General features: G+C 36.7%; 1 protein-coding gene and 1 pseudogene across 1 annotated transcript; one reads left to right on the top strand and one right to left on the bottom strand.

Annotated features, from left to right (window-relative positions):
• Window positions 1–7,288: 7,288 nt before the first annotated feature.
• LOC128388809 (major facilitator superfamily domain-containing protein 6-like) lies at window positions 7,289–10,992 on the bottom strand. The gene is made up of 2 exons (XM_053348267.1): window positions 9,077–10,992; window positions 7,289–8,967 (listed from the first exon to the last, which is right to left on the bottom strand). Exons 1-2 carry the CDS (start codon window positions 10,724–10,726, stop codon window positions 8,371–8,373), a joined length of 2,247 nt encoding a protein of 748 aa, XP_053204242.1. The 5' UTR covers window positions 10,727–10,992; the 3' UTR covers window positions 7,289–8,370.
• A 389-nt stretch (window positions 10,993–11,381) lies between these two features.
• LOC128388760 (tRNA N(3)-methylcytidine methyltransferase METTL2-like) lies at window positions 11,382–13,997 on the top strand (annotated as a pseudogene).
• The last annotated feature ends 321 nt before the right edge of the window (window positions 13,998–14,318 follow it).

The raw sequence follows: 14,318 nt of genomic DNA, 5'->3' as shown, positions 1-14,318 counted from the left end.
CTCTCTGTTTCTACTTTTATTAGCAGCCCGCCCTTCCCATTCTGGTAGAATGTCATATACTTAACCTTTCTCCCCTGAAGATCCTTCCGTCTCCATATTATTTCCTCCATGTTCGTCTCTTCTTTCGCTATCCATTTTATTCCGTCTTCATTTACTCCTTTTTTCTTCCATTGCCATTCATATTCGAATTCAATCGCTCGTTGGGCTGCATTTCCATAACCTTCTATTATGTGTAGCCATCGATTGGTTTGGAAACTTCTGTTCAGGAAGCGATTCAGTAGTGATCCGATTATTTGGATGATTTCTATCAGCCTGTTGTCATCTCTCGTCGCCCATAGTACATGTTTGTATATCTTGCTCATGAACATTGTCTGCACCAATAGTTTCTTTACGTTCTTTGGTAACATCTTCACATCAGGCCAGTTTTTGGATAGTTTTGGATAGATCTCCTCCTCAAAAGTTCTTACCATTCTGCTTTTTATCTCAACTGTTGTTGTTCGATTTCTTGGCATCTCAAAGCCTATTATCTCCAGCCATTGCCTCTCCTTTGGTTGGTACATTTGGGTTTTGTTTTCATTGATTTCTAGATTGATTTTCTTTAGTTCTCTCTTAACTATCTCCATTTTTTCGTTCACTTCTCTCGGGTCTGTTAACATGATCATATCGTCTGCAAACGCTATTATGAATACTCCAGCCGTTCTTATTCTTCTTATCGCGTAGTCCAGCGCAAATATGAAAAGTATCGGTGACGTTGATGTGCCTTGTGCTGCATTCGACTCGTCCTTCATGTAGTATTTTCTCCCGTCGGCATAGTAGGTCAGCCATCTGTTCGAATATGCCGATCGTATCAGTGTCGATATTCCTACTACATGACGTAGCCGAACCCAGATTGGGGCTAGGTCCACACAATCAAAGGCTTTCCGTACGTCCAATTTTATTATTACTGATTTCTCGAAATCTTCATGTCTCGTTATTTCATAGAAATAATCTTCGCGTCTTTTTTCTCTACAGAACCCAAATTGTGTCTGCTTCATCAATAGTTCATCCGTTACCGCCATTAGTCTATCTGTTAGTATTCGATCGATTATCTTGTAGAAGTAGTTTGGTGATCGTACCATTCTCACCGAGTTTCCATCTGATTTCATTACGAACCCGCACCCTAATGTGGTAACCATATTCGGGACGTGCGATATTCTGAAGATCCACTCGATCACCTCGATGATCTTTTCGCGATTGATTTCAAAGAAACGTGTCCATGTCGTCGCCGTAAATGTATCTGCTGATAAGCTGGATGTTCTGAATTTCATTTTTCTTATCATTTCTTTCTCATCCTCCTTCAGTTGTCCTCTAATTCCTTCCCATTTGTCTTGGTACTTTGGTTTGTTGGTGCTGAAGTCTTTTATCCATTCCGATCTACTCTCTGCCAGTCTTTTTATGTTCCAATCGATTCGTGTTGGTTTGTTGATTAGGTGTTTATTAATTGTTTTCCAGAGTTTCTTCGTTTCTTTTATCGATTTTATTTTGCGGCTGATCGAAAAACTCTTCATTTTTCGCTTCACTTCGTTTCTCGTGTTTTCTAGTAAATCATTCTCGCTTGTTGTTCTATGGGTTTTTCGTACTAGTTTTCTCCTGAGCTGCACTAATCTTTGGAATCTGTTCTTTTTTTTGTACGAGAAGGTCCATTTCCCGTGAATGTCAGGGAAGTTTATGATTGTTTTACAATTCTTGATCAATGGTGATTGTCTCTCGAGTCCATTGTTTTCTATCTCGTCGTCTCTCATTTCTAATATTTTAAGTTGCCAGGAGCCCATTCGTTTCACCCTCATCTGTTTTCTTTTTGGTCTAATCTTCTCCATTTTTACTCGACTCATTATCTTGTAGTGATCCGAGTGACCATCGTCTATCAGTTTATTCTCAATCGTCTCAATCTTATTGGTCACGAAGATCATGTCCAATACGTTTAATGATCTCTTGAAGGTGGTTGCAAAGTTGTCACATATCGGTCGGAGGTTATAGTCTTTTAACCACTTCTCCATTATGACCCTTCGTCGTTCACTTGCGTGAAACTTGTCTTTATCTCTTTGCCATACTTCCGATGTGGTGTTCCAATCACCTAGAAAGACCATGTTTCGTCCCTTGAAGTTTTCGCACAATTCCCTAATAGTTCCCATTGCTTGGTAGTTCTTCTCCTCGATACTCGCGCTTCTACATGGGTTAACGTATATAGCTGTAATTATTGTGTCGATTTCTTTCACTATCACTGCACATATTGAGTCTGTTTTGTTGAAAATTGGTTTCACTGTCCAGTCCGGTGAGAGTATCAATGCTTGTTGCTTTTTGCAGAACACGTTGTGATTGTTGATGTAACTTAACGCACTTGATGTTTTCGGTTCACTGATTGAAGTTATTTCCTTGTGGCCATTGATTGCGTGTAGTATCGCTTTGCGAGTCGATTCATGTTTTTTCGCTGCATTTATATGTATTAATTTGACTTCCATTTCTACTTTTGTTTCTCGTTTTTAGGTCCGAGATGACTGATATACCAGCTTCTTTCAAGCAAGTCTCAATTCCCCTCCGGGTGCGTCAGCAGGTGATCACTGATTGTCTCAATGGTTCCTTCATTCGTGGGTCAAAGCAGAGCCTGGAGCGGGAGTTTTTTTCTTTGCCTTATCTGGGTATCAAAGATGTTAAATCTTTCTATTGTCGCCATCAACGGGAAAACGATTCTCTTTTTCTCTGTCGTATCGAGTTTTCCCATGAAGGGCAATTGGTTCATGGTCATGGCGTAGACGTTTCCTTTTCTCGTGCTCATGATATGGCTTGTTATAACTTGCTTCGTGTTATAATCTGTAACTGCCCTAAACTTTTCTTGGTAACCCGCGACCTCAGTTTGGAGCTAGCGTTCGACAATCTTTTCATTCCTTTTTTCTTTTCTTTTCAGCCTAACCGAGTTGTTCCTTTACCCAACTGGAGGGGTCATTGTTTTCTTAATGCTGCACTGGTGCCTCTGTTGCATTCCCGCCTTTTTCTGAAGAGTCTCTTTCAGTGTTTCTTCATGGCAGCTGGTGAAGTTAATCGAGGTACCATTAAGCCGCCTCTGGATCGTAACGTGTTGTCAAAAGTCGGTGAGACTCGTTATCTTTGGACCTGTTGTCTATATGAGTATTATCGGCATGTCAGGAGAGCCTCTTTTATTGAGGATTTTGCCATAAAGAATCTGCCTCCAGGTCTGGAGAAGAAACTTTGGCCCAATCGATCCATTAAGCTACCTCCAAAAACGAAGCCCACCAACGATATTGACCTTGATGAGCATCAGACTCGTCTCCTTCGTCATTTCTCTGAGTTTATTTCTTCTCAATACTCGACCCCCGGTGGTAGTGAGTATGTTGTGTACGTGGATCTGGTGAAGAAGTTGGTGCAGGACCATCGCTCTTTCCATGATCTGTTCATGATAACTATTAGTGGGGTGTTCCTCTGTCGGCATTGCCGATCTGATCCTCAACCTTTTACTTATAGTTTCCCCGTTTTTAATATCATTTCCAGTTGTTGCGATAAGGGGCAAAGCTTCCAATTAAGTGATTCTATCAATACTTCTTCCTCTTGGGTTTCTGAGTTGACTCTTACCTGTTCCCGAAAGGTTAATGGGTCTATTTGCGGGAGTCGCTTTCGTGCCCTCGATGATATAAAGATTCTGCAGCTACCTGATATTCTCGCTTTCCACCTGAACCCTGTTTTATTTGATGATGAGGATCTATTAATTGAGATGGAGGAAGAGTTTTCTATTCGTGTCGGTGATCGCGAGAAAAAATATTTCCGTTCTGGTTTTACCAGCGTTTTTCCTCTTTTTAAGAGGAACGGTAAGACTGTCAGTGAACGGTTTCATATACCTGAGGATGGTGATGTAAAAATTGGTTGGCATACCGTCATTAATCTGAGGACCGATGCCGGTCTTTATTATGAGATAAATAATGGTGAAATACATGAATCAATGGAGGAGTTAATGTTGTGTTACACCCCTGGTTCATTGGTACTTTTCCAGTCTACTGAGGATTTCCCGAGTGTTGTTCGAGCTACGGCCTAATCTGCTTTCGCTTTTTAGCCATGAGCCGGGTGCCAGCCTTGGTACAATGTTGAGCATTCGTGACAAAGTCCAAACCTCGCTTTCCCCATTAGTTGTATCTCTTGCGTCTCAAGTTTTATCGTTGGTTCATTTTTCTTCAAATTTTCATAATCATCCCTTTTTTTAATAAACACGTTGATCACGGCTCTTCCTTGTTGTTTCTTGACTTCTACGTAACTTATTATTCTGCATAATGCATTTTTTATTTCGTCTTCAAGGTTCGTATCGTAATCAGTTGTACCGCTCATTACGTACCATCCCATGATGGCCATTCGTATCTCCGGTGGAGTTTCAGAGAACATTTTTTCAATGATGTCTGTTGTCATTGGTCTTTGTATGACATTAGCTTGTTTTCTTGATCCCTTCAGCACTTTCTTAATTCTCTGTGAGAAGAAGTCACTTGGCTGCCATCGGATCTTGGTCGGGTGGTAGATTACAATCTCCTCGTCTATAAGGTCTTCTTCAAAGTCTGTTGTCTCTTGTGAGCTTTTTACCTTTAGTAACTCAAGGACGCGGCGTTGAACTGTTGCGGCTTCCGATTCTGGATCTTGTTGTGTAAGATGAGCGGCGAACAAGTTCGCCCCTGTGAGTAGCTGTTGATCCAATCGCCATTTTGCCTCGATGTCGTCTTGGTCTAATTGTACGAAGTCAGTGAGAAGTTCTTGTACTGTATCTGTATCTGGACACTGTTTTAAGAAACTTTCGTTGATTAATTTTTGGTGTTTTAATTTTTCGAATAATTCTTTGGATGAAAGGTCCATTTTTCACTATTGTTTCTGACTTTCACTTGTTTGTAAGTTGAGCTTTCTATCTTGGAGGTCAATGTATAAATGTTTTCTTCTCTTTTTTCTAAATTCTCGCTTTTTCTCCTTACCCTTGTGTTTCTCAAGGTGTTATTGGTTTAATAGTTATTCGCCTCTTCTCTTGTTGTTAATTGTATCAGTCGTTATTGTCAGTTAAGTTTCTTCTGTTGATGATTAGTGTTTGTTTTCTGATCTATTCTGATTTATTTCAATTAAGAAGATTAAGTTATTTCTTATCATAGTGTTTGTTTTTCAATTTATTTTTATTTATTCAAAGTTTCAGTTAAGGGGATTACAATCAGTTTCTATTGTTCTAAGTAGTGAGAATTAAGATAATTCTCTTTACAATGTTTATTCGTTCAATTTTCTGGGGTTGAAGTCAGCTTTCTCTTTCTTGCTGACAGGACTTTCTTCTTCTATTCTCACGGATTTGGAAGGGTTTAAGTTGGTTCGGGATTAGCTTATTTGAGAAGTTAATCTTCTTTCCTTAAGTCTATCTTCGGCGAACCCAGTTTGGGGCTAGCTTTTACATCATTAAGTATTCATACTGGTAGTCAATTAATGATATTGCCATTTGTAATTCACTTCGATAAAGTGGGCATTTCTGTGAATAAGCTGAGTGATCGCGTTTCTCGCATGATGCACATTTTATCTCTCCAGTGTTGCAGTTCTGGGCTGTGTGTTTCTCAGCACATTTGATGCATCTGGCTTGATTGTTGCATTTGTTTCTGATATGACCGAAACGTTGGCAGAGTCGGCAATTGATTACATCAAAGTTGTCACGGACTGTAAGGAATGTATAACCGACCGATATTCGGCCTCTCATGTTTTGTTCGATTGCCGATCTGATGGCCGGGCTTATTTCTAATACTGTCCCATATTTTCCATTTGTCATTGGGAAATATGTTTTTAATTTGTATTGTTTGTTGTCTCTGAAACCATTCAGTCTCATTATTCTCTCCATGTATTCGTTCCAGGATTCTTCTGTCGGCGGTTTCATAAAAAGTATCTTGATGGCCGGTCGTCGCCACTCAGGTATCTCAGTTGTCAATGTTGTTGATTTTATCTTTTCTTGTAATTCATTTCTGTCCGTTTCAGAATATGTTATTATTAATGAGTATTTTCTCCAGCTTATTATCTTAAGTGAGTAGGTTCGATTGAGTTTTGAAACTATGTCGGTTAGTTTCTTGACGGATCTCTCTTGTTCCGGTCCATTTACAATCAATCTGAAGAAACGCTGTGTTGTTTTCCAATACCACCAGTTGGTTGGTGTTTCTTGGTTATTATTCTTTTTCGAGTCGATGTTCATCGATCTTTTAATTTTTTTCTTCTTCGGTTGTATTGCTTCTAGAGCTTCATCTTCCGATGATTCGGACGGATCTTCCGAGTCAAGTTGCACGGCAACCGCAGGTTCGGCGCTAGCCTTTACACCACTCAGAGATTTTTCCATCATCTTAATATTGGTTCTTAAGAAGCCCAGTTGTTTATCGGATATCACTTTCCCTTTGTCATCCATGGGTGCCAACATTGCTGTTTTCAACATGGATATATCTTCTTTCAATGTTACGTCGTTCATGTTATGGAGGTTATTCATTATCTGTGGTTTGTCCAATCTTTTTTCATTCTCATTCCCAAAAACTTGTCTCATTCGTGTTATCGCCTCTTCATAGCGTTTAATTTCTCCCTCAACTGTCGATGGGTACGCTGGTATGATCTACATGTTTTAAATGTGTACAGTTATTAGAATACATTTGATACTAAATTCATTTGTTATTAACTACATTTGGGATTGAGTACATTTGTTTAGATCTTCTTCTGTTAATTTTACCTTTTTTTCTTTTCCCATTGTCAGTCGTTCCGTTGTCTCACTTCCTGGTGGTTCTTGTCTTGGGTTGTTCCAAATCAGTGTCACACTTCCAAAAACGGCCCTTGTTACAATTTATTTGTCGTCGTTGTTAATTTCGTGTTAATTGCACTGTGGTTGTAGGTCAGTATATTATTAGTTGAACTGTGTTTTTGATTGATGATTGAGAGAAAAACAATTTTATAATAATTTCATTCACTGTGGTATATGGAGGAAAAAAAAAAAAAAAATTTCACCTTATCACTTCAAAGAAAGAAAAACGAGTGAGCAAAAGAAAGAAGAGAAAAAGCGACAGAGAAAAAGAAAGAGAAACATTTAGAATGCGAAAATGTTGTTTTCTTTTCCTCTCATCTTTGTTAATCTCTTTCAGTGATTGTTAAGCTTTTGTGCGAGTTTTTCATTTAATGACAACAATTAACAGTTTATTTAATTTCTTTTTTGCTGTTGAGAGGAAACAAAATTTTCTAGTTAATTTATCAATTTACAAATTTAATCAATTAATTTAATTCTTTAAAAACAGTTTTTATTTCACTTTTGTTCACAACCTTTTTTTATTGTTTCTTTTTCAAGTTTAATGTGTTTACTTAATATCATGTTCTTACCTGTAAGGTAAAATTCACCAAGAAGGTTAATTGTTTTTCTTTCGCTTAAATGCTTTAATTTAATCATCTTTCAGCCGAGGAACTTTATTTATATATTTATGTTTTTTTTTGTTCTTGTTTGCTCTTTCTCTCTCTCTTTTCTTTTCCATCTTGAAGAGTGACTAGAACGATTTTCCAATTTGATTATTTCTCTTCCTCTATTTTTTTGGTTCATATAGGAATTCATCATTGGATGTGTTATCATCTTTGTGAGATTTTGGATTGACGATCAGTATTTTCATCATCTTCTGTTTGGAATTGGAATATTGTTGATACAACTTGGTGGTTTGATCGTAGGAATCGGATGTGATTCCTTTTATGCTTGTAGATGAAGGTGATATTTGTCCCATGTCGATGCTCTTGGATTTTTTTACATGAACAGTTTATAATATTTACAACAAAGTACAACACCAATCTGCTTAGATTTGGAGATCACAGAATTGGAAAAACATGAGAAGGAAAAGTTTTTAAGCTTTGGAAGCTTATAAATCGGACATTGGACAAAAATACGAATTGAATAAGAAATTCAATCGATCAACAAGTGATCCGGTTTTCAACATGATACAATTTTGACCAACGATTTTTAAGGTTGACCAAGTTGAAAGATTTTTTGCATCAGCTGGTGATGTTCTTGGACCCTTATTATTGATATAAATTGGATTCTGATCTTTTTTGAATGCAAAGAATTTCTTCCATGAATTAGATTATATAAGTTATAAATTAATGTTAGTATAATATTGAGTGAGTATTGAAAAAATGAATCAATTTCATTGGTTTGTTTTCTTTGGCTACTTTTGTTTTGCTATTGTATGACGATCACCATTTTGTCATAACGGAAAAAAGACCAAAAAGTAAAGTGTAACCTCCAATCGTAATGCTGGACGCTAGTATTGGGCTAATATTTAAACCGAAATGTTTACTAGTTTGGTTTGATCAATTTAATCAATGCCAATCACTTTGATTAACGAATTCTCGATCACTGGTTTCCCAATCTCTGTTGGATTGAGGCCAAGCCTGTGAAGTTGTTTGTTGAAAATGTTGCGACTGTGGTTGTACATTATGAGGAGTCGACAGATTTGTTTTCGATGCTGTTCGAGCGATTGGTGCTGAGGGTACACCGTGAGGAGCTAAACCTGAACCCCCTTCAATGTAAACTTGGTGCTCATTTTCATCTTCAAGCCAACGAAATCCGGAATGAGTTCGCTGTGAGTTGACGAACACAAAAAAAGCCAAAACAAGGCCACAAAGTAAACCATAAACGGCAAATGTTGGTCGGGTCCCAAATTTATTGATAAAAATACCACCAAGTATGGCTCCAGCCCCTCGGCCGAAACCATGATGAAGTCCTTGTAAAACTCCCTGAGTTGACGACTTGAGGTGTGGCGGTGTTGCTTGGGTGATGTAAGAGCAACAAGCTGCCCAAACACCAGCGTGAGTTACTCCTTGTATCAACTCAAAGGGTAATATAAACCAAGGATTGTCCAGCCAAGCGATGTACAAAAAACGACCAAAATTACATGCTAAGCCGAAACAAAGTACCTAAAGAGTGTATGGAAAATTAAACATATCAATTAGATATGAGATGACTACTTTTACGTATGAATTAAAGTTAAACTTGATCATGATTAGATTGATTGATTTTTCTCACCTTGGTGTGTCCATACTTTTTAATGTACTCTAATGAGTAAAAATATGCAAATATTTCAGATATGTGATTAATCACCGAGGCGATACCGAAAAGCGTTGGTGTCCCACCGAGATCTTGAAGATGCCAAAAGAGAAATGCAAAAACCATACCAATTCCCGCACCCATGAACCAAGTGACAAACAAGAAAGCACCGTAACGGAGGTTGGCGAACGTTTTAATCACCTCGACCCATTCGGGCATTTCTCGAGTTCGTTGAGCAAAAACAGCGGATTTCCATTTGTCAATAAATTCAAATTTACGATCTTGTTGCATTCCCGGAGGCGGATTTATTGGCGGGGCTGTGTTGAATATCGACTTTGGACCTGAGTTATAAGGTTTCATGGGAACCGAATCAACACCTTGCGAACTATCATCAAGTGATCTTGAAGGTTGATCAGGAAAACGGAATTGATAAGCGGTACCAGCAGCAGCGACCATTAGAACAGCAAAAATTGAGAAACAAACTTTATAATTTCGTTCACTTTCATGGGCTCCACAAGGATGATCATTGAATTCCGTTGAATTATCTAAGGCCATTCCAACGAAAAACATCGATATGGCCCAACCAACGGAGCCAAATAAACGTTGACGTCCATAAAGATCAATACGATCACCAAGATAATCAAGTGTAACCGAATCAGCGAGAGTAATTGCTGGAGCGCTGAAAAACTCACCAATTAACACAAGAAGCATAAGAAGGAGGAAAACGGACTCAATATCTTCCCATTTATAAACAACGGTGCTATATGGAGGTGATACATAGGAAGCGTGAATATCTTTGTTAAAATTCAATGTATAATCAATCGGAATCGGTGATTTACCAATGACATGAGCTGGTGGTGGTCGATGTCGATTGGCGTTTGTCCGTCTCTTTGACTCTCTTTTAACTCTTTTCTTAACACCAAACAATGAATTGTGAATGGTTTCACGAAGAGAGTCAACTAGATGAATCTGTTGCCCTGATTCTCGGCGAGTCCTTTTCTGTGGAGTTATCGACATCTCAAAATCATCATCTGATTCCTCAGAATAAGGAGTAAATAAAATGTGATGAGTTTCGTTGAATGTGACACATGCAGTTGCTGGAGGTCTTATATAAGCCATGGCACAAGTGAAAATGATCCAGGAAAAAATGGAAGCCATGAGAAGTAGTTTACCTTTATTGAAACGATCGGCCATCGATCCCCAGAAAGGCGCTGAAAAAATTTCAATAAAAGGTCGAACTCCGGTCAATATACCCGCTTGAACGGAATTCATTCCCATTTGTTTGAAATAAACTCCAGTTAATGGAAACAAAGATCCAAAAGCAGCGTAAAAGAAAAAATAAAAACCTTTCGAGACTAATAAATCTCGATTGGTTAATATCTCTTGAACTAAATCAACGGTATCAGAATTACGCTTATAATCAGGTACACCCGTTGATCCATTGTCGTCTAAAGTAATGGTTTCAGTGTAATTTAGATCGATTGGTCGAGTAGGATAGAGACCGGACTCTTCCTGATCACCTCCCAGGTCACCAACACCCGAAGTGGAAAATGGATTATAATTAGACGACGAGGAAGCTGTTGATCGCTGTTGATCTGATGAACTTTGAGGATATCGAGGTAACTCCATCCTGATTTCGATGGCACAACTTGACCTTTTCCTCTCTCTCTCGAAAATTATACGAGCAAAAGAAAAAGAGGAAAATTAAAACTATTTAATATTTAATTCGAAAGGTATTCAGGTCTAAACGAAAGGTTCTTTAATTACTGATGAAGGTCTGAGTTGAATAATTAATTGACCAAAAAGAAAAGGAAAGAAAAAAGAGAAATAAAGAAAGAGAAAAGGAAAAGGAAGGATAAAAGATGCGGAGGTAAATATGCAGAGAATTAACTGATGAAAAGGAAAACTAGACTAACCTTACGATAAATTGTTATCATTTATCAACCTGAGAACCTTTGGTGTAATAGTTAACCTTTTCTCTTTCTTTTTCTCTTTCGTCTTTAACCTTTTTTCTCTCTGTCTTTTTCTCTTTTCCTTTCATTTTCGTCTTCACCTTCCTCTCTCTCTCTCTCTCTCTTATCCTCATCATCCCTTACCTATGGTTTTATCATTATTCATCTTCTCCTTCTTTCTCTTGCCTCTTTATCTCTCCTGTTCATGTGTGTTTAAGAAAGTGTGAAAAAAGATCCATTTTAGGATCCATTTACCATGACATTCACCATTCATTCATTTCTATCAATCGATAATCTTTCAAATGTTCATTAGTTCATTTCCAAGACAAGAGATGGCGCTTAGTTCACTTTAATTAATTTCCAATCAATTTTTGATTTTTCTTTGAAAACTTTAATCAATCAAAATATTAAAACAATTTTTTTCTTCTCTCTCTATTTCATTTTGATTTCTTCTTCTCTTTTTCTTTCATCTTTTTTTCCTTTTTCAAAAGGCAATGTTACGGGAGGAATTTTCTTGTCCTGTTGATTGTGTATGTTTACCTTATTACTATTAACTAATTATGCTACGTTTTAAATTGTTACTGTTTTACCTTTCGCTGTTTTTATACTTTAACCCATTGGATGCCTTTGACATTAGTTATTCACCTTCACCATCTTCATCTTTATCTTCATCTTCATCTTCATCGTCCATATTTCATTCAACTTCTACTTCAACTGCCAAGTTCAACGGTGGAATTGTTAACTCACAATTAACTTTAAAACTTTCTACCAGTCCATATATAATTAGTGAGAATATTTTAATTGAATCAAATGGTGACCTTATAATTGAACCTTTTTGAGTTGAACATGGATTTTAATGATTCTATTGGTGATAAAACTAGACCACGTTTTGGGAATCGCTTTCTGACCGCTAAGAACGAGGGATACAATTAACTGCTCATTTTCCTTTTCATTTTCGATTAATTTTTTTCTCTGTTTACTTTTTTTTCAGGGATCAGGTTGATTGGACTGAAGAGCAATTAGCTGAGGTGGGTGTAAAAATAAAGTGCAATTCAGCTCATCGAGTTGATGATGATTCGAGAAGCAAATATCTTCTCAAAGCCGATAGGTATTGGGATAAGTTTTACCAAACACATGAGGATAAATTTTTCAAAGATCGACATTGGTTATTTACTCAATTTCCAGAATTATTGTCATTCATATGATGTGAATGTTATTTTTGAAATCATTGTGGTGTAGGTAACACTATTTTCCCTATTCTAGCTCTCAGAGAGTAAGTTGGTCTCTGGTTATTCAACATTACGAAGGTATCTCTAGGCCAATTAACTATTGGTCGATTGCGATTAATTCTGGCAAATCTTTTTCATTGGTTTCAATTTAATTCTTAACTTTGTCTTCTCAATGTTTTTTTTTGTCAGAAAACCAGAAACTATGATTTACTGTTGTGACTTTTCACCAGTGGCTATTGATTTATTAAAGGTGAGCACTAACTAAGCATAAGATCAACTTAATCACTTTCTAACCCTTCGAGGAATCAAGTTTAGATGTGATTGTTTCCATTTCACATTATCAGCTATCCCTCCAAAAAAGTATTTACATTAATGTAATTATCATGTTTCTATTTTCTCATTTTATCGTAAACTCTAATTACAGTATACCTGAAACAATCAAGAAATTATCTCGATACCTGAAACCTGGAGGATTGTTTTTTTCTCGTGATTATGGTAAATACGATTTAGCGTAAGTAAGATTTAAAAAAGGTTCTTGTATGGATGACAATTTTTATGTTCGAGGCGACGGAACAATGGCCTATTTTTTCACACCAGAAGAAGTCGGCAAACTTTTCGTCGATTCTGATTTAGAAAAGGTATCGTTAATCACCGATAAACGGTTGCGAGTTAATCGCGGTAAGCAATTAAAAATGTATCGAGTATGGATTCCCGCTAAATATCGTAAACCTGATTAACTTTGATTGAAAATTTTCCAATTTTTACATTAAATTGAATCAACAATCAACTTGCAAATGGTGATTCCTATTCACTATCAACACTTGATCAAATTTTCCCAAAATTAAATCATACAAAAATTGGCCGTCAATAATTAATCAGGATTGCAAAAAATTGTCAGTCAGAAACTCAATCCAACTTGATTATTTATCAACAATTTCTTAATCATAGATATTTGGCCATTCACCCATGAAAATATCGGGTGACCGAAAATGAGTGAGCATCTCAAGAATGGTAGTTCTAGAATAAAATTTCAAACGTCATTGAAAGCGCCATCGATCAAATATAAATGATGAATTTTTTCAGAACTTTCGAAGTTCAAGTGCAACTGTGGTTCTTATTTAAAGGCCAAAATCGCGATTTTCTCTATGAGAAATTTATAATGGGAAAGTTAAAGAGCAATTTTCGTTGATTTCGGCCATGTTGGATCTCAATAACCTTACTTCAGATAATGATGAGCTTAGGTATATAAGATAATAGGTCAAAAAGAATAACTTTTGACCAAAAATTTTGAGTCCAAAGTTGGTTAACTTTGTTCGCTTTGTCAGGCCACTCGATTTCTCGAGAACCGTGCGTCCTAGAAAAAAAAGTCGAACATTTTTGGACTCAGCGTCAAATTTACTTTCTTAAAATGTATAGAAACGTGGGTCCAAAACTTAAGGTTCGTGAGATGCTCACTCATTTTCGGTCACCCGATAGTTCATTGAACAATAAAAAACCTCAACACAACTACAATCAATTAATTGGTCAAAGATGCAAATGTAATTACGACCAATTATTAATTTGACTTCAATTATCATTATCAAATTATCTTTGTAAACAATTATAATTTTAGAAATCGTTACATTGTCATTCAAATCTACTGTCAAAGTAATTAAAGTAACAATTAAATGAGGATCACACAAACAATCAAACTCAATTAAACCCAATTTTTCACCTTTATTATTTTTCACTATTGATTGTGATAATTAAGTACCTTCGTTAATTAATTAAATCCATTGTTAGGTCCACTTGTGATTACCATTGTTTCTCGAGTTATTTAACTATTGATTATAATCGTCTCAACGTTAATTTAACTATCATCAAAAAGTCCAATTAAATTGTCAACTGCGATCATGGTAATTGACAAAAACAACTCAATTTAATCAACAAATTAACTTAACATTGACATTAGATTATGAATAAATCATGACAGGTAAACTTGCACAGATTAATGTATTAATATAACTTTGATTAGCTGATTATCACCATTTTCATTTCCTC

The sequence above is a fragment of the Panonychus citri genome, unplaced genomic scaffold (genome assembly GCF_014898815.1).
Source record: "Panonychus citri isolate SS breed McGregor unplaced genomic scaffold, ASM1489881v1 Contig00102, whole genome shotgun sequence".
Classification (NCBI taxonomy): Eukaryota; Metazoa; Arthropoda; class Arachnida; order Trombidiformes; family Tetranychidae; genus Panonychus; species Panonychus citri.
This window is presented reverse-complemented; position numbering and strand designations above follow the sequence as displayed.